Below are 20,444 nucleotides of genomic sequence, written 5' to 3'. Positions count from 1 at the left end.
ATGTTATATTAATATTATTCATTCGAAACAGGTAATTGAATGTCATAATAATTTCTTACGTACGAAATTATAGGTTTGTAGTAACTATAATGTGAAACATAAATTTTACTCTCTAAATTTGCTACTTTTCTTGAAAATACAGCATCTATCGTTGTACCGAAACGCGTTGTTGAATGAAGTCGAGAAGTATTCATAGATAAATCAAATTTTTCTTCTAAAAAATCAATTAACAGCTGAGATTCCTGAGAGCGAAAATTAACATTAAAATCTCCAGTTAGAATCATCGGTAATTCATGATAATTACTATTTAAAAGTCGAGAACCTTCAATTGTGAAGTGAAGTAATTGCTGATGAATAAATTTTATGATATTTGTCAGGCTAGTATTTGTAGAAATATAAATAACAACGATAATCACAGGTTGGTCATTCGTATTAACACATCGAACCAAGGCGATGTCACCAATTTGTGAAACCTCATCGGAAATTTGTGATAATATCGTTTGTGAAATATTTTGAATTGGTGTTACATTGTTCAGTGTATCTGTAGATGAATGATATACAGCTACTCCACCAGCAGTTGAGTTGGGTCGTTTGTATTGGGTAACGCAATAAAAATTTTCAATAAGAATTTGTTCGTCATTTTTCATCCAAGTTTCGGAAAATAACAGCAATGTGGACCTTTTTAATACTTTATCATTCAGATCAGAAACATGAGCACGTAAACTTTGGCAGTTGAAGGAAAATAGTGTAATGTTACTCTCATTTACAAGGTTATATAATTCTTCCTGTTGTGTTATTAGGCGAGAATTTGAAAGTCTTTCAAATTCACACTGTAAATCAACTATTCCCCCTGGACGCTTTCTTCCATGATAAAATTTGTTGTCATCGGTGTTTGAGACAATGAACAATCCATTTATATCAGTTACTCGTGATAATGCTACATATAACAGCTGCTGACTGTGACTTTTATTGTATTCATAAACGATTTGATCAAAAGTACCACCTTGAGACTTATGTATTGTAACTTGTAAGCGCACAAGCAGATACTAATGGAAAGTGATTTCTCTTTGCAAATATTGTCTTATTTCTATTCATTGGTACAGATGACGATCTTCATAAAATTGGGACTGCTGTTCTACTAATGTTTAGAGTTTGAATATGATGGGCAGCTTTTTTCCTAATTTTCTCTCCTATCTTACCAGGAAACTCAAGCCATAAGCGTATGATGTTATCACTGTCATCACGTTCAATATACACTAACTTTCCAACACAACCGTTGGCTAAGCCATCAGATACATCAATATTGGTTGTAATAATGTAAAATTTGTTAAGAACTAATATGATTTCATAAGGCGATCCTCCTGTATCAATAACTGACATTTTATGAAATTGTTGGCGTACATATGCTTCTTGTTCAACTGAATGACAACCTATATACATATCTGTTGCTATGGATACTACTTTGTCTTCAGCAATATTTAAAATAGATTGATTATAATCCGCAACAGGTACTTTTGATCAAATCGTTTATGAATACAATAAAAGTCACAGTCAGCAGCTGTTATATGTAGCATTATCACGAGTAACTGATATAAATGGATTGTTCATTGTCTCAAACACCGATGACAACAAATTTTATCATGGAAGAAAGCGTCCAGGGGGAATAGTTGATTTACAGTGTGAATTTGAAAGACTTTCAAATTCTCGCCTAATAACACAACAGGAAGAATTATATAACCTTGTAAATGAGAGTAACATTACACTATTTTCCTTCAACTGCCAAAGTTTACGTGCTCATGTTTCTGATCTGAATGATAAAGTATTAAAAAGGTCCACATTGCTGTTATTTTCCGAAACTTGGATGAAAAATGACGAACAAATTCTTATTGAAAATTTTTATTGCGTTACCCAATACAAACGACCCAACTCAACTGCTGGTGGAGTAGCTGTATATCATTCATCTACAGATACACTGAACAATGTAACACCAATTCAAAATATTTCACAAACGATATTATCACAAATTTCCGATGAGGTTTCACAAATTGGTGACATCGCCTTGGTTCGATGTGTTAATACGAATGACCAACCTGTGATTATCGTTGTTATTTATATTTCTACAAATACTAGCCTGACAAATATCATAAAATTTATTCATCAGCAATTACTTCACTTCACAATTGAAGGTTCTCGACTTTTAAATAGTAATTATCATGAATTACCGATGATTCTAACTGGAGATTTTAATGTTAATTTTCGCTCTCAGGAATCTCAGCTGTTAATTGATTTTTTAGAAGAAAAATTTGATTTATCTATGAATACTTCTCGACTTCATTCAACAACGCGTTTCGGTACAACGATAGATGCTGTATTTTCAAGAAAAGTAGCAAATTTAGAGAGTAAAATTTATGTTTCACATTATAGTTACTACAAACCTATAATTTCGTACGTAAGAAATTATTATGACATTCAATTACCTGTTTCGAATGAATAATATTAATATAACATTTAAATTATCTTTGTAAAGCACATGAATAATAAATATAATTAAATTATAATATAATATTTATTTATTTAAGTTAATATTTAATCATTTCAGTGATATATGTCGTCAACGCCAAAGAAGTTTTACTTCAATCGCGCGTAAAGGTTACACGCACACACTTTTTTATTTTTAATTTACTTATTTTAAAAGTAATAAATAAACAAGTATTTAGAGATTTTCAAAAAATTTTGCAATTTAAAATAATGTTTTTAAAACTGTTGAATTTTTCATTCACTTTGCTATTCACAATTGATCCGTTTGAAAATTTGAAAATAAATAATCCTAATTGATTATGATATTTGCCACTAGCTGGCGTATAAGTCAAGAAGCGTGTAGTATATGACATATACTTACAACCAATCAGAATTATTATTTTTAAATGGCGGAAACTACGCAGACTATAGTAAGCGTTACTTCCGTCAGAAAATAAATCTGAGTTACTCCCTAGTCGCGCCTAAAGAAGTTTTACTTCAAAAGCAGACAACACCCTGCGATGGCGGGTGCTTTTAAAAAAAAAAAAAAAAGAAAAAACCTAATACCAACAGACCGACAGAGTAATTACTATTTATAATATTAGTATGGATTATCATAACATAACAACATCATGTTGGCGAAACACATAACCTAACCTAACCTAACCTAACCTAACCTAACTTATGCTCGAAATCACGGATTCCACCAGGTTCGTGTAGCATGTAGTTGCACAGCGACTCGTCGGAAAATAATGACGTTTTAGTTGATAGGAACCCGATATAACCCACGGTTCGTTCCCAAGGGGCTGTTGTATCTATGCAAGATATAGAAGATTTATTTCTTTCCCTTAGGGAAGTGGGTGTGGTATTTATGCAAGATTTTCACACTAGGAGAAAAAGGTCAATACTCGAAAGCAAATAAAGTGGTAAAGACCATTTAAATGTTTTTGCATTTTATTTATTTAGATCGTCAATTATATCCCTCATTTTTCATGTCAGTATCTCATAGTTAAGTGACGATAAAAATTCCTAATTCGCTAATTAAAAACATGCGATAGTCCATTGAAATGTTACGTTTTTTTAGGCCTTACCTTGCGTTTTTAGAGAAAGCAATTTTTTTTTTTTTGGTGTGTAGTGTAAAGCTAAAACCAAGTTAGTGGGGTCGCCAACCTTGTCCCACGGCCGCCATTATGAAATTAGGGTTCGAAATGGTTCGTTACGAAGGGTATATTTTTTGTTTGAAAATCAAATTTTCTACAACTTTGGCGCAGTAACTTATTGTGGTAGAACTATAAATAAAAAGTTATAATAGAAAATTTTCAGTATATCGAATATCGAAAAATATATATTTGACGAATTTTTTTACACATCAAAGAAATAAAATTGCGTCCTCTAAAAAACGCAACCCCAAATGTAACTTTTCAATGGCCTACGACGAATAAAGCCGGATTGAAATTGCTGTAATTACCACTTTATTCGCTATAAAATAATTATTTGTTTTTGAACTATTGCTGCATTTTATAGACGCATATCTACGATTTCGTTGCCATTGATTAACTTCAAAACACTTGATAATAATTTTAAACATAACTCAAGTTATCGTCGTTAGGTATAGTAACTCCATGATTAGTATACATATTTAGCTTGGTCGTATTATAGATCTCCTTAATAATTCTAAATATGGTACTTTTTATCATTCTTGCTTCAAAAAAATCTCTTTCATAGTCACATAAATTACTCTCAGTAGGAAAAAGAGTTATTCAAAAGTAACATTTTAAATTATTTTTAGCATGTTTTTGATATTATGGCTTTATTCAGTTGGGGGATGTATGACCTAAATTTATGTATACAGTGCGTACAGTGTAGGTGTTTTGATAGGCTACGTAACAGGTATAACGTACTCCTTGCAGGGAACCCACACAAAATCCCATTCAAGTGTAAAATATCAATGAATCTCCTGAATATTCATGATCTTAATAAGTATAAAACCGCGAAAATGTGTTGCAAGCTCACATTCACAATCCACCCTCGATACAATGAAGGTACAAATCGTTCTGTTGTCTTTGGTACTGCTGGTGAGAGCGGAGCCGAACGTGTACTGTGGACGGCGGTTGGCGTCGGCGCTGGCGATGGTGTGTGGATATGACGAGAAGCGTGACAACGGTTGGCTGTTGGACAGGAGTCAGACCAGTCCTTATGTGACAAAACCTTGGCTAAGGGAAACTACTGGAGTAGGTTTAGCATTGGACACTGAATCGAATTATAAGACTGATAATGCCTGGTTGGCGCAACTAGCTCGAGACAGTAACAAAGCAGACAAGCACGTAGGGCCCTGGTTAGAACTGGAGACGGAAGCGAGTCACAAAGGGCCATGGTTGGCGCCGCACGAGGCGCAGACTGCCAGTCGCGGCAAGCGGCAGATCGTTATGGAGTGCTGTTTGAAGGCCTGCTCTGAAGATGAGCTAATGACGTATTGTTGATAATAACGTGTTTCTTAAATTGTTAATTGTACAAAATATCAAATCATTTTTACTTATTATGTACAGTGTTTAGAATATATTAAGGTAATAATAAAATTTCATATTGTAACTTTATGTGTGGCTTTTATTTTTACACCCTATATATTTGTAGGTATATTTCGATTAGTATAATAGTATTAACCAAAAAAATCCAGTTATTATTAACCAAATGTGAGGTATTCAAGTAGAGCGTGTTATTATTGGAACTACTCAAAGACAATATTATAGAGTACAGTGAGCTTCGCTGTTTATTGGCTTCTCAGGTGACATTTTTATTTTAGCTTCATCTATGTGAACACTAAATAGTTTATTATTTAAAATAGCGCCATCTGTTTTTCGTAAGTTTACATTAATTAAATAATATCATTTTTACAATTACCTTCATATTATATACTTAATTTATATTAGACTAGAGGTCCGCCCCGGCTTCGCCCGTGGTACATATTTCACAATAAAAGGTAGCCTATGTCCTTTCTCGGGTATCAAAATATCTCCATACCAAATTTCATGCAAATTGGTTCAGTAGTTTAGGCGTGATTGAGTAACAGACAGACAGACAGAGTTACTTTCGCATTTATAATATTAGTATGGATTGTTTGTCGAATAATTAAATATTTCTTCTTCCTAATTTTACTTAATTGAAATGATTTATTGAGTTAATATGTGCAAAATACTTGATGGTAGCTGTGGAACAGAAGATGATAATATGATACGTACTCAATATTAGCTCGTTTCATTAGTTATTTACATAATATATTGTTAGTTTAAATGTGATCCATCCCAAGGCAATGAAATTTGTTAAAATTGACGAGTTAGAATCAAACAAAAATAGTTTATTTTGTGGCAAAATAAGTAATAATACAGAAGTAAATATAAAAAAGGCACAGTTCTATACACGGAACAGAAAAAAACAAATCCATACTAATATTATATATGCGAAAGTAACTCTGTCTGTCTGTCTGTTACTACTGAACCAATTTGCATGAAATTTGGTATGGAGATATGTATTTTGATAAAGGACATAGGCTACCTTTTATTGCGAAATATGTAGTACGGGCGAAGCCGGGGCGGACCACTATAAAATAAAATACTGGTATAAAATAAAATTAGTCCATTGAATGAGTCCCTCCAAGGGGGGCCTAGAGTGCGTGAGTTAGTAACGTAAGATGTTTCTTCGGAAACATGTCAAGAGTCCCTAGGTAATAAACATACTAAAACCCCGGGCCACTAGGAGGAGCCCCGGAGTGGGGGGAGGGGGGAAATGGGTCAATTTTTTCATTTTTCGCTTAAATCTCAAAAACGGTACATGTTAGAGAAAAACTTTCTAGGAAAAGTTGAAAGGCCATAAAATTATCTACAAGTTGTACCTAAATCATTTTTTCCTATATCCTACCGTTTCTGAGTTATACGCAGTAAAACATGATTTTGGCTCAAACAATTTCCACATCAATCGATCAAAAAATATTTCTTTCTTCCAAAAAACTCAAATGTGCAACTTGTGACCGGTACTGATAGATTGCTCTTAATTTGGTCTATAATTGGTAAAATAAACACATTCCTCCATGGAAGCCTTTAGGAGGAATCGATTGTCAAAATATTATATTAGGGTAGTTTGAGTTACTGAACTTGATCTTTTTATTTTTTTCTTCCAAAAAACTCAAAAGTGCAACTTGTGACCGGTACAGATAGATTGCTCATCATTAGGTCTATCATTGCTAAAAATACCAGATTCCACCACGGAGGCGTTTACGGGGAATTGAATTTTATCAGGGTAGTTACGATACATGAACTTTTTATTTTTTTTCTTCCAAAAAACTCAAAAGTGCAACTTGTGACCGGTACAGATAGATTGCTCATAATTAGGTCTATCATTGATAAAAATACTAGATTCCACCATGGAGGCGTTTACGGGGAATTTGAGTTTTATTAGGGTAGTTACGATACTTGAACTTTTTAACTAACTACCCTACTAAAATTCAATTCCCCGTAAACGCCTCCATGGTGGAATCTGGTATTTTTATCAATGATAGACCTAATTATGAGCAATCTATCTGTACCGGTCACAAGTTGCACTTTTGAGTTTTTTGGAAGAAAAAAAATAAAAAGTTCAAGTATCGTAACTACCCTAATAAAATTCAATTCCCCGTAAACGCCTCCGTGGTGGAATCTAGTATTTTTATCAATGATAGACCTAATTATGAGCAATCTATCTGTACCGGTCACAAGTTGCACTTTTGAGTTTTTTGGAAGAAAAAAATAAAAAGATCAAGTTCAGTAACTCAAACTACCCTAATATAATATTTTGACAATCGATTCCTCCTAAAGGCTTCCATGGAGGAATGTGTTTATTTTACCAATTATAGACCTAATTAAGAGCAATCTATCAGTACCGGTCACAAGTTGCACTTTTGAGTTTTTTGGAAGAAAAAAATAAAAAGATCAAGTTCAGTAACTCAAACTACCCTAATATAATATTTTGACAATCGATTCCTCCTAAAGGCTTCCATGGAGGAATGTGTTTATTTTACCAATCATAGACCTAATTAAGAACAATCTATCAGTACCGGTCACAAGTTGCACTTTTGAGTTTTTTTGGAGAAAAAAAATAAAAAGTTCAAGTATCGTGACTACCCTAATAAAATTCAATTCCCCGTAAACGCTCCGTGGTGGAATCTAGTATTTTTATCAATGATAGACCCAATTATGAGCAATCTATCTGTACCGGTCACAAGTTGCACTTTTGAGTTTTATGGAAGAAAAAAATAAAAAGATCAAGTTCAGTAACTCAAACTACCCTAATATAATATTTTGACAATCGATTCCTCCTAAAGGCTTCCATGGAGGAATGTGTTTATTTTACCAATTATAGACCAAATTAAGAGCAATCTATCAGTACCGGTCACAAGTTGCACATTTGAGTTTTTTGGAAGAAAGAAATATTTTTTGATCGATTGATGTGGAAATTGTTTGAGCCAAAATCATGTTTTACTGCGTATAACTCAGAAACGGTAGGATATAGGAAAAAATGATTTAGGTACAACTTGTAGATAATTTTATGGCCTTTCAACTTTTCCTAGAAAGTTTTTCTCTAACATGTACCGTTTTTGAGATTTAAGCGAAAAATGAAAAAATGGACCCATTTCCCCCCTCCCCCCACTCCGGGTCTCCTCCTAGTGGCCCGGGGTTTTAGTATGTTTATTACCTAGGGACTCTTGACATGTTTCCGAAGAAACATCTTACGTTACTAACTAACGCACTCTAGAACTTTTTATTCAATGGACTAAATACCGATATTTTTCAAAATTTTCTTATATCAACAACTATTTTAGTTTATATGGGACAGCAACACAGCCATACTCTCATTGATTTTCGCTCGAGTGTCATAATCCAGTTTTCTTAGAGCCTTTTCTACAACGTGATTAACATAACTATTTGCTATAAGCGAAATATTATTATGTCTACCTTCCGACCAATCAACCAAGTCCTTTTTCATACCGGTCCATTCTTTTTCATTCTCAGATTTCGGCAATTTCTCATTCACAATATTAATAATATCATACAACGCTATTGTTTTATTAGCGAGTACATTATCCTGTTGGTTCATAACTACAATTGGTTTATTTTTATTCTTTATTATATTCCTTAAAACGACGAACATAGCACGACTCATAAACGCATCCCAAACTTCGGTTTTTCCTAAACCCTTTTTGAATTTAATTTGAAGATTAGGTTCAAGAATCTCATCTAAATCAGCTCCAAGATATGCTTCGACTAAAGCGTCCATAGCTTGTTTAACTTTTATATCATCAGTTTGTATTATAATTCTAAGAATTTCAACTAAGAAATCGCTGAAATCATCATTCTGTCTACACACACCGAGCTTTTTGCACGCGTGTATATTTTCTATTGCCTTTTCTTTATCCACTTCTTTTTGAAAGACGTTAACTGCGCCTAAATTAGTACGTAAAATCTCACGGTCCATGTCATGTAATAAATGATTCACCAACCGTTGTAACAGTTTATTCGACATGTCAATTGTGTTTAGAATAACCTTTTGTTTGCCCAGTTTTGTTTTTAATGTGTGATTGTATGTTTGTTTCAGAAAATCACCGAATCTCTCTTTGTAGCTACGCTTTAAGGCGTTAACTTTGCGCTTGAGCTTATCATTATCAGTTTTCTTTTCGATGCCATCGAATACTTTCAATGTTTGTTTATAAATATGTACTGTGAAATCATAAACTTTAGTATCCTCTTTTACTTTTCGGGCCCTGTATACTGCTCTACTTACATAACCACCTCTCGTTATATCCTTATGTCTATTTCTTTTAGTTTTCTTTTTCTTTGTGGTTTGATCATCAAATTTAAAGTTCTCATGATCGCTGAATGTTTCCTGATCTTCATCTCTTTTTTTCTTTGGCTTCTCTTTCTTTATACGACTGGAGTTGTGTTTAGTTCTAATAATATTTTCTGTTACTGGTTTCGTTTTATTTAACTGATTAATTCTCTCTTTAATTTGTGCTATTTCTTTAATTGTTTTAAAGTCTCTATCGTTAATGGAACTTAATGATTGTGTAATAGGTTCATCTTCTTTGTTAGCGTTTGTCGTGTTTTCATTGCTTTCAAATATTTTAGATAAATCGAAATCGAAATAATTATTCTTTAGATTGAGTTTCGTATTATTCAAAATGGCGTTTGAATTTGAATAAGGAGCAAGTTCGCTGTCTGTGTTTTTGTTTGTCCGTATTATTGCGGTTTCAAAAAGCTTATACTGTTGGGGGACTTTGTCCGTAGATATATTTATTTCGTAGTTCCATTTTGGTCCCAGATCTATACGGCCGTCTATATTGACGGTTATTTCAAATGTTGGATGAGCAAAATCTGAAAAGAAAGAATATTTCTTTATTTTTTACGAATTGAACGATGAACAAATAAACAAGACGAAGAGATATTACAATGTCTGCATGTAAACATTTCTAAAGAATAGAAAAAAAATCGATTACGAGGCTGCTGGTTCCACCATTCCGGGGCGATGCTTTGAAAACTCGGCTACCCGCAATCCCGTGTCTATCTAGGTTCATAGCTAAGGTATATAGTTTATCCTCCCTCATACGCAGTAGTTAAAATATTAAAGTACATTATAGGACATTATTGGACATAGTATTAATTACTCACACAATATGATAAATAAAAACCCACCTAACATTTTACCATATAATATACATATTACAAAAACAATAAAATATAAATTTTATGTGAATCGATAAAGTGTGATAAAATAAAATTGCATCATACCATTTCTATTCAAATACGGTACTTTTACCTATATTGTTACCCGTGGCTTCGCCCGCGTAGTCTAAAGAACCTAATAGTACGCCATCTATTGGAACTAATAAATTTTTAATTACCTATTTCAAATTACACTAAGTAATAATGTGCGAGCATGTGTAGCGAGGAATGTGTTTGTAAATATAATAGTATCGCTTCAAACGCTAAACGCTTCAAACTTCAAACTAAATGAAGCGTTATGATTGGTTCTTAACAAACACATTCCTTGCTTCATTATTGGTGGAAAAGCGCCTTAAGAGCGAGCGCCCACGAGCAACTTAGTTGCCCGGCAACTATTTTGTCTCTGTCGCTGTCTCCTCGCAAAGTTTTGAACGATGCGCTCACGAAAGCGACAGCAACGCAACTTTTTCTTTAAAATTTTCTTCATTTATCAACATGGTTTTCGAAGAGACGGTTGTGGTCTGTGCTCTTGTCCTGCATAGTTCCCATTCCCGTGGGATTTCCGAGATAAAACCTATCCTATGTGTTAATCCAAGTTACTATATTATGTGTGCTAAATTTCATTGTAATCGGTTCAGTAGTTTATGCGTGAAAACTGAAAAACCTTTTTATAATATTAGTATAGATATGTAATCGTAATTGAAAAAAGTTAAGTAAATGTGCAGTTCCAACAAACGAAATAACATATTTTTTATGGCGTCGTTACTAGATTACGTTGCTGAATTTTGTTGAACTGTCAATGTTGCCTATTAAAATGGCTCTACTATAGACAGAAAAACTACTAATAATAAAAATAACTTCATTAAAAACAATATTATTAATTTATTAAATAGGTTTGAAGTCGGTGCCAAGCACTAAGCACTTAGTAAAGCCCGTGCACCGACATCAAACCTTTGTAGTAAATAACACATCTAGGTAAATAATATGTAGTAATTAATAATATCAAATCTTTTTTATTTTTTACTTTTCCGTCTTTGAGGTCGGTTGTTTTTAACGAAGTTATTTTTATTTAATACTTTTTAGTGTGTGTTTTCAACACGAATCAAACAAGCCCAAACGCGATAAAGTTGAGTCAATATATTACTAAGCAACCTTCCGATTCCATCATCAAATCAGCTCTATGTCATAATAATGTTTCATCGCTATCCAATTTACATACGTATACAAAATTTCAGTTCAATCGGTTACCTGGAAATGAATCAAAGTCTTGCTACATTTCAATTAAGTCATCGATCAGACAAAAATGCTCACAAAATAAAAACTAAGGTTGGGTCGCCTAAGATCGGATGTGACATAAGATCGGATGCATGGAATAACTCGCAAACTAGGCAATATTCTCTACTGCTACCAACACTACTAGATCCGCCATTTTGTTCTGCCCCTCTCTTCACTCTGCGGCCGGCCAGTGACCAGACGGGACGTGTACACAGGTGATTCAGCAGAAAAGGTGTATTTTGTGGCGAAAATCGTCGATCCGATCTTACCTACAAAATTTTGATGGCTCATTGTGGAGAGTACTTTCATTGAAATAATGTAATTAATTATTTTGGGGCAGAATTAGCGAATCCTCTTTCCATCTGTATACTTTGATTACGCCTAGGACGTTCACAACCCAAGATCCGATCTTCCCTCCCAATGCCGAAGATCGGACCGAAGTTTAGCTCTTGACTGCGCCTTATGCAATAATGCGCAATAATTATTAACTTTTAATATATTTAACTATCCAATGACGCTATGACTATCAGACCTTAGGTACATTTTCATTATTTAGTCCTAGAACACGGAGGATAAAAGTTTGAGAAACTTAATTAGGATGAGGAGGGAAGACCGGACTAAAAAAACGCAATAAAAAAAAAAACTTCTTTGTCAAATTTTTTGAGGAATTTCCTGACTCAATCATTGATGCTCAATGTATGGACGTAAGTCCGGATGTTTTCCTAATGTTAACATTATTATTAAACGCATAGAAGTGAAGATACTACATAGTCCGATCTTCGGCCGAACTGTTATTTTCTTCACTATGGTAAGTCGAAAAAAGTCTGCTTTTTAGGCTCTAAATTTGCTTAGATAGATAGCATCTACGCAAACCAAAAAATTAGGGGTTAAACAACATTTTCTTGTCATCAATTTACAGTTGACCGCAACAGAAAAACGACATCGAATCATGAGAAATAAAATAAAAAATACAGTACGTATAAAATTTTCGGCATATGCGTCCGATCTTAGGCGACCCAACCTTACTGGGCTTATCCGAATAAATTTTATGGGACCAATCCCACACCATTCCGCATCAAAAAAAAAAGAATCACGTAAACCGGTTCAGAAACCTCGGAGTAATCGGTGCATACATAAAAAAATATACCGGCCGAATTGATAACCTCCTCCTTTTTTTTGAAGTCGGTTAAAACTACTGTGTACGAGAATAAAAACGTTGACATAAATACGTATTATCGCTACGCCGGTTAGAGCGAGCGCCCACGAGCAACTTTGTCTCCGCAACAATTTTGTCTCCGCAACTATTTTGTCTCTCCAGCCATGGGCTAGTATGAAAGTGCGCGTACGTAGCGACGCAACTCCCGGGAGACTTTTTTGTCCGCGGGTTCGGAGACAAGCCCGCGACGCAACTGTCGCCCTATCTATTGGTTTCAATGCAAGTGCGCGCACGGCGACAAAAATGTTGCCAGGCGACGGCCGCCGGCCAGTTGCCGCGTAACCGGCGTAGCGATAATACGTATTTATGTCAACGTATTTATTCTCGTACACAGTAGTTTTAACCGACTTCAAAAAAAAGGAGGAGGTTATCAATTCGGCCGGTGTATTTTTTGTATGTATGTATACCAATTACTCCAAGGTTTCTGAACCGGTTTACGTGATTCTTTTTTTTTTGATGCGGAATGGTGTGGAATTGGTCCCATAAATTTTATTCGGATAAGCCCAGTAGTTTTTATTTTATGAGCATTTTTGTCTGGTCTCGATGACTTAATTGAAATGTAGCAAGTAACTTTGATTCATTTCCAGGAAACCGATTGAGCTGAAATTTTGTATACCTACGCATGTAAATTGGATAGCGATGAAACATTATTATGAGATAGAGCTGATTTGATGATGGAATCGGAAGGTGGCCATAGGAACTTAGTAATATATTGACTCAACTTTATCGAGGTTGAGCTCGTTTGATTCGTGTTGAAAAATACACTAAAAAGTATTAAATAAAAATAACTTTAATAAAATAACTTTGCCTGGCAGAGATGGCTTTGAGCCATAAGGCCGCCGTTTGTACATTTTAAATGGTTTTGTTTTATGTACTTTCATTGTAATATGTTGTACAATAAAGAGTAAATAAATAAATAACTTCGCTAAAAACAACCGACTTCAAAAACGGAAAAGTAAAAAATAAAAAAGATTGATATTGATATTATTAATTACTACATATTATTTACATAGATGTATTACTAAAAAGGTTTGATGTCGATGCACGGGCTTAATACTAAGTGCTTGGCACCGACTTCAAACCTATTTAATAAATTAATAATATTGTTTTCAATTAAGTTATTTTTATTATTAGTAGTTTTCTGTCTATAGTAGAGCCATTTTAATAGGCAACATTGACAGTTCAACAAAATTCAGCAACGTAATCTAGTAACGACGCCATAAAAAATATGTTATTTCGTTTTGTTGGAACTGCACATTTACTTAACTTTTTTCAATTACGATTAGGTACATATCTATACTAATATTATAAAGAGGAAAGGTTTGTATGTATGTATGGTTTTCAGTTTTCACGCATAAACTACTGAACCGATTACAATGAAATTTAGCACACATATAGAGGGTAACTTGGATTAACACAGAGGATAGGTTTTATCCCGGAAATCCCACGGGAATGGGAACTATGCGGGACAAGAGCACAGACCACAACCGTCTCTTCGAAAACCATGTTGATAAATGCAGAAAATTTTAAAGAAAAAGTTGCGTTGCTGTCGCTTTCGTGTGTGCATCGTTCAAAACTTTGCGAGGAGACAGCGACAGAGACAAAATAGTTGCCGGGCAACTAAGTTGCTCGTGGGCGCTCGCTCTTATGCGGCATAATACCTAACGTTGAATGTTCCAACTACAGCAACGCTTCGCACAATCGAGCACACTTAAAAGTAATGCGCGTGAATTGATGCGTGCAATCGATTTATCGTTAGTAATTAATAATTGTTGGAAAAAAATTTAAAGCTTTCGTTTCATTGTAGTTTTTTCGAAATAATCAAAGTTAATTCAAATTGTGTTAAAAAAATAAATATAAGTATGGATGTAAGTGTGATAAATATAAGTAGGTACAAACATTGAAAAAAATGTTAATGAAATAATCAAAATCCAAATTACTTAAAATAACCGTAAATATTTTTCAACCAATTATTATGTATACCACTTTATTTACACATAAAATGAGGTTATTGCTAAAGCGTCGTATTCACGGTCCATCTTGACGTACGACCCGCCAAGGTCATACACGATGCACGACGCAAAACGACAGTGAATAGTGTTGACGTACGTCAATAATTATTATTATTATCTTGCTGGATGTGCACGACCAATTTTTCATCCAGCGAGCACCCCCACCACCGCGAACGTCGTGCAGATGGACAGTGAATAGCGCGGACGTACAGCAGATCAGTGTTGCCAACAGAAATTAATATAAATATGTACTTGGAAACGTGGCCTATTGATATGATTTTTTTTGTGATAACCTAGTGAGTACCTACATGAGCAAGCAAGAAACAGTTATTTTATATTTTTATGTACACAGGAAATACCCAATTATCATTACTTTTGGATCAACCTAGTACACATGGACAGTTTATATTCAGAAGTTATTATTTTAAAAGAACTCCAAGGCGAATTGATGAATAACACAGATTTTATGCAAAAGTCCACTGCAGAAAAATGGCAATTTATTTAAAAAAAATGTCCTAACGAATTTGTTTGTTAAAAAAATGATTAGCTATATACTCTCTGTTCCCGCCACTTCAGCATTTACTGAAAGAGTCTTTTCGGTCATGAATGTGAAGTGGCGGGAAGAGAGAAACCGAGCTTCATTAAAAATTAATTAAAAATGAGCTCTTGAAATATATAAATTTATATTTGGAATGTGTGGATTCATATAATTCATTTAAAAATAATGAAATATTGTTAGGTACTGCAAAAAGTACAAAAAAATACATTTTTAAAAATATTTATTTTCTCTTTATTTACCTCCTTTAAAATCAGATATACTCTATATCTTCAAATAAAAGTTGGCAACCCTAGCCATGCTTGATGCGCGCACGATCGTCAGTAGGATACATCCATAGAGGAATAATGTATAGCTGAGATCCAGCACCGCTGCCTTGAGTTGACGTACGTCGGGCATGGACCGTGAATAAGACGCTTAACTCTATGAATATTTTTTTTCAACACTGAACTTCTGGTGCGTTTCATGTTCCAATTAAGCATCAGCATAATTCGGCATTGTGCGGCACTGAGTCGCATTATGCTCTGTAATTGGAAAACAGCCATAGTTACCACTTGGGATACAATTTGTTAACACTGTGTCATTCTTTTCTATCTGTGGAAAGAAATATTTATGGTGTTGTCAAATTGTCTATGAAAACACAGTTCATTATCGCCGCCGTATTCCGATTCTTCGCATTCCTTGCGTTGCGTTTGATTTTTGAGTGCATAAATCGCTGCTGTTGGTCTAAAATATTTATATTTGTTTACTTTGAAGTGCTAGTTTGTTAATTGTATAAGATATATTTTCGCATTTAACCTCCCGGTAAGTAAAGCATGACAATAATTGTTTGTTTACTTGTATTTTCGCGAGTGTCCATGTTAACCTATAATTTGAGTTAACCGATTTTTAAAACATTGAATATAAATTAAATCTTTACATTTTATTTAATAAATGAAATGCGAATTTGAATATTAATTGATTGAACATTTATAATCATGTATATACGTGCATTGGAAACGTTTTACCTAATAGCAATTTTATCTCCAAAACTAACAAATTTGGCAGTCAAATGTCAGTTTCGAAATTGGGCATTTTTTTATATTTCTTGATGTATTTGGATTTATAAATATATTTGGATTGTAATTATTTAGAAAGCTACTTCTTTCTTTTATATTTTTCTTTTTTATATCAGTATTTTACAAGTAATTTTTAAATACCGACAAATTGCGCTTTATACAAAAAAAATTCTACCCCCTTGGTGAAAAATTCTGATTATCAAGGTGACATTGGTGGAGTCCTTATATTGATTAGCGCTATTAAATAAGGGAAGAAAAATCAGGTAATAAGGACTATAAAGAAGGAAAATATTCAGAATTATTGCAAACAATTTATAATTCTTTGAAACAAAAATCTAATTATTATGCTGTTGTGTTTTATAGGAATTGTTTTGGTAAATATGTATAATAATTCAATAATTTCATTATCAAATAAGTACAATTTATTGAAAACTAGCTTACCACCTGCGGCTTCGCCCACTTTGTGTAACACCTTATAAATTATGTACTAAAACCTTCCTCTGGAATCACTCTATTTATTAAAAAAACTGCATCAAAATCCGTTGCATAGTTTTAAAGATTTAAACATACAAAGGGACATAGGAACAGAGAAAGCGACTTTGTTTTATACTATGTAGTGAAGAACAAATTTATTGAAAATGTTTTTACAGCCTCAAAATAATGGTTGTTATGTACCATATTGATTATTATTGATGTAATAGTAAAATGAGACTGACAAAACCATACCTTTTTCGTTTTAAATATATTTTTTTTGTAACTAATGATTAATCCATCAGTCCCCGGAATCACAGACACAATAGATAATCTATTGTGTCAGGCCCCGATCGGGGCGCTCGGTGGTCAACGGGTTAAACAGCAGTTTCAAATATTTGAGGAACTAAGTGGAGCATCAATACAACAAGGACACAACATGTTTCTCAATGTTGCTTCACACTCTGAACTAATTTCAAACATTTACTATATGCAATAAGACTTATTCTACATTGTAGAATTCTAGATTCTATTTATCCTATTCCAACTGTCACAACATTCTTTAAACATTTACAACTCAATCGTTGTGAGTTTGATTCCACCCAGGGCAAATATTTATGTGATGAACATTGATGTTGCTCTGTGTCTGGGTGTTAATTATCTATATAAGTATTTATTTAAAATTATATATGTATGTTTATCAGCCATCTGGTTTCCATAACAAGCGAAAGCTTAGTATGGGATCAGATCGTGCCGTGTGTGAAAAATGTCCTGAAATATTTATTTTTTATTATTATAATATAAACAAATGTTTGTTTATAAACATTGCACAACTTTAATAATACAGTAGCACCTCTATAAGTCGAATATCAAGGGAGACGCCAAAAAATTCGAGTTATAGAGTTTTCAACTTAAGGAGGATTTCGACTTAGGCGGATTTTGATTCGACATAAAGAGTTTGAGGTTTATTCTTATAAATTTTGAGTTAGAGAGGTAAAGTACATTAAAATTCAACTTGCAGAGGTGACAAACATGTTTTTATTTATTATTTATAAATCAACATTATTTCAAATCATTTTAAAATAAAAAATATGGCATTAAAAAAGTCAGTATTTTTTTGCTTTAGATAATTTGGTTGTTCTCTAGCATTGTCTAATCTATAAAGAACAGAAAATTCTTCTTCTTCTGCAGAGATACTGGTTTGCTCCATAAAATTTCGTAAGGTATTCAATGCGGTTCTTGCCTCTTTGATGGAAACGCATGGAGCTCATGTACTATTCACGTCTTCTATGTCATCTTAATCATTAGTATCGGTTTTCTGAGCTACTGAATCGATAATTTCGTCATCAGTGAGTCATAAATTTATTATCGTATCTATACTCCTAAAATGTTTTCTAAGAAACAATTATTATAGTGTACACTGTACTGCACTGTCGGCAAGTTGTTAAAGTAAAAATGATCAAGTTATAAAGATTGTAAAATAAAATGTTGCCATGTTCGAGATACAGAGGTCAAATTTAATTTTTCGAGTTATAGAGTGAAAATATGTACCAAAATGGCTTGGAGGGACTCGGTGATTATTTCGACTAACAGAGGGCCAAGATTTCAAGTTACGGAGGTTTTCGGGTTTGAAGGGAAGGGAACATGACATTTTTTCGAGATTTGGAGGTTTTTGACTTATCGAGGTTCGACTTAACGAGGTGCTACTGTAATTGTGAAACTTTCTCCGATGAATCATACTGCTCATATAAGAGTTACGTCATAAAATTTCAAGGACAGAGAAAGAACAGGAAAATCTGATCAAAAATATGTGACGACATCAAATAGATATTTAGTCATTCAATAGCATTGCAAAACACTAAGTTTCTTCGGATCTACATTGTCTAAATCTTGTTTAATCCTACTAATATTATAAATGCGAAAGTTTGTGAGGATGTGTGTGTGTTTGTTACTCTTTCACGCAAATACTACTGAACCAATTACAATGAAATTTAGCACACATATCGAAAGTAAGTTGGATTAACACATAGGTTTTATCCCGGAAATCCCACGGGAACGGGAACTATGCGGGTTTTCCTTAGATAAGAACATAACATTAGAAAATCTATTGTGTCATAGACCGATCGGGCCGTTCGGGGCTCAATGGGTTAAAGAATTTCTATAATTTCCCGAAAAATGTTAATCTTTCTCTTAAAATTACAAAGTTAATTAAGTGATTTTTGATTCCAGATAAAATGGAAGGCTTTTAGCCTTACAAGAAGAGATTTGTTAAGACATCAATAAAAGGAATACGCAAGGAAAGGCATCATGTTTCAGAAACCGACATTCGGCAGTAACACTTCTGGCTTCGGTAAGTATTTCGTATAACTTTATTGTAACTTAGGCGTAAATCCATCCATACTACTAATATTATAAATGCGAAAGTAACTCTGTCTGTCTGTCTGTTACTCAATCACGCCTAAACTACTGAACCAATTTGCATGAAATTTTGTATGGAGATATTTTGATACCCGAGAAAGGACATAGGCTACCTTTATTGCGAAATATGTACCACAGGCGAAGCCGGGGCGAACCTCTAGTTATCTATATAAGTATTTTTTTTAAATTAAATATGTATGTCTATCAGCCATCTGGTTTCCATAACACAAGCGAAAGCTTAGTATGGGATCAGATTGTGCCGTGTGAAAATTGTCCTGATATATTTATTTATTTTCCAGGCTCGTTCAACACAGGCGCAACAACGTCGTCCCCGTTTGGAGGGTTCAAGCCGGCGGCTGGTGCGAGTGCGTTCGGCGCACCGCCCGCGTTCGGAGCAACACCTGCTAATACTGCGCCCGGGGGCGGTGAGTTGTTCTTGTATTGATTGGGTTGTTCTTGTATTGGTAGGGTTGTTCTTGTATTGGTTGGGTCGTCCTTGTATTGACTTTTGTACACAACAGGCTGATTCAACGCGTTCTTGTATTTATTGTGTGTTTGGCTGTGTATCCAACGGGTTCATTCAAGGTAGACGTATCGGGGGGGGGTCAGTTGTTCTTGTATTGACCCTGTGTTGGATGGGTTTAACGAGGTCATCATAAATGATTACTAACCAGCTGATTTTTTTGTTTTATAATTCAACAGACATATTGTCCTACAAATTGCGTAATAAATATTTGAGAACCATCAAATCAAAACATTTTATCCTTGTTACCTCTGTTAGCTGCCACAATCGAGAGTTTCGTACAGGAAATTATTGGGCGTCTCGTCAAAATAAAGCTACTCATGGAAAATTAGCTTGATAGTAATCATGTGCAAAAATGGGCGAAGGATCCTGCACTATAATTATTGTGCTTTTTTATTAAATTAATCACAATTTACAGGTCTTTTCGGTCAAACGAACACCACCGGGGGGTTATTCGGCGCCTCCACGTCGACCAACCCGACCCCATCGTTTGGTTCAAGCGGTTTCGGTTCGTTTGGCGCTAGTACATCGACGGGGGGCTTGTTTGGTGCAAATACACCCTCAACGGGCGGACTGTTTGGGAACAATCAGAATGCTAACGCGTTTGGCGCTAAGCCGGCTGGTGAGTTATTTGTATTAAAAGTAATCATTGT

General features: G+C 34.2%; 4 protein-coding genes across 6 annotated transcripts in view; 3 read left to right on the top strand and 1 right to left on the bottom strand.

Moving 5' to 3' along the window:
• LOC149475044 (uncharacterized) overlaps positions 1–20,444 on the top strand; it is a 51,509-nt gene that overhangs the window by 25,259 nt on the left and 5,806 nt on the right. The gene's annotated exons all lie outside the window — the stretch shown is intronic.
• On the top strand, positions 4,477–5,000 carry LOC149475046 (bombyxin A-3 homolog). Its single transcript, XM_089714000.1, has one exon. The coding sequence runs from the start codon at positions 4,485–4,487 to the stop codon at positions 4,995–4,997; it is 513 nt and encodes a 170-aa protein (XP_089570126.1). The 5' UTR covers positions 4,477–4,484; the 3' UTR covers positions 4,998–5,000.
• On the bottom strand, positions 8,362–10,239 carry LOC149475045 (uncharacterized). The gene is made up of 2 exons (XM_089713753.1): positions 10,233–10,239; positions 8,362–9,914 (listed from the first exon to the last, which is right to left on the bottom strand). Exons 1-2 carry the CDS (start codon positions 10,237–10,239, stop codon positions 8,362–8,364), a joined length of 1,560 nt encoding a protein of 519 aa, XP_089569879.1.
• Nup98-96 (nuclear pore complex protein Nup98-96) overlaps positions 15,963–20,444 on the top strand; it is a 282,640-nt gene continuing 278,158 nt past the window's right edge. For 2 of the 3 annotated variants that reach the window (XM_089713810.1, XM_089713809.1), the window contains exons 1-4: positions 15,964–16,125; positions 19,080–19,200; positions 19,568–19,693; positions 20,210–20,413. In XM_089713810.1, the coding sequence (XP_089569936.1) occupies positions 19,158–19,200; positions 19,568–19,693; positions 20,210–20,413 (373 nt within the window). In that variant the 5' untranslated portion in view covers positions 15,964–16,125; positions 19,080–19,157. Of the gene's footprint in view, positions 16,126–19,079; positions 19,201–19,567; positions 19,694–20,209; positions 20,414–20,444 lie in introns of all 3 variants that reach the window. The other variant, XM_089713808.1, reaches the window with a different exon arrangement.

The sequence above is a fragment of the Colias philodice genome, chromosome 31, assembly GCF_061535455.1.
Source record: "Colias philodice isolate Cphi_HAF_F1 chromosome 31, ilColPhil1 Martin Lab GWU primary, whole genome shotgun sequence".
In the NCBI taxonomy this organism is placed as follows: domain Eukaryota; kingdom Metazoa; phylum Arthropoda; class Insecta; order Lepidoptera; family Pieridae; genus Colias; species Colias philodice.
This window is presented reverse-complemented; position numbering and strand designations above follow the sequence as displayed.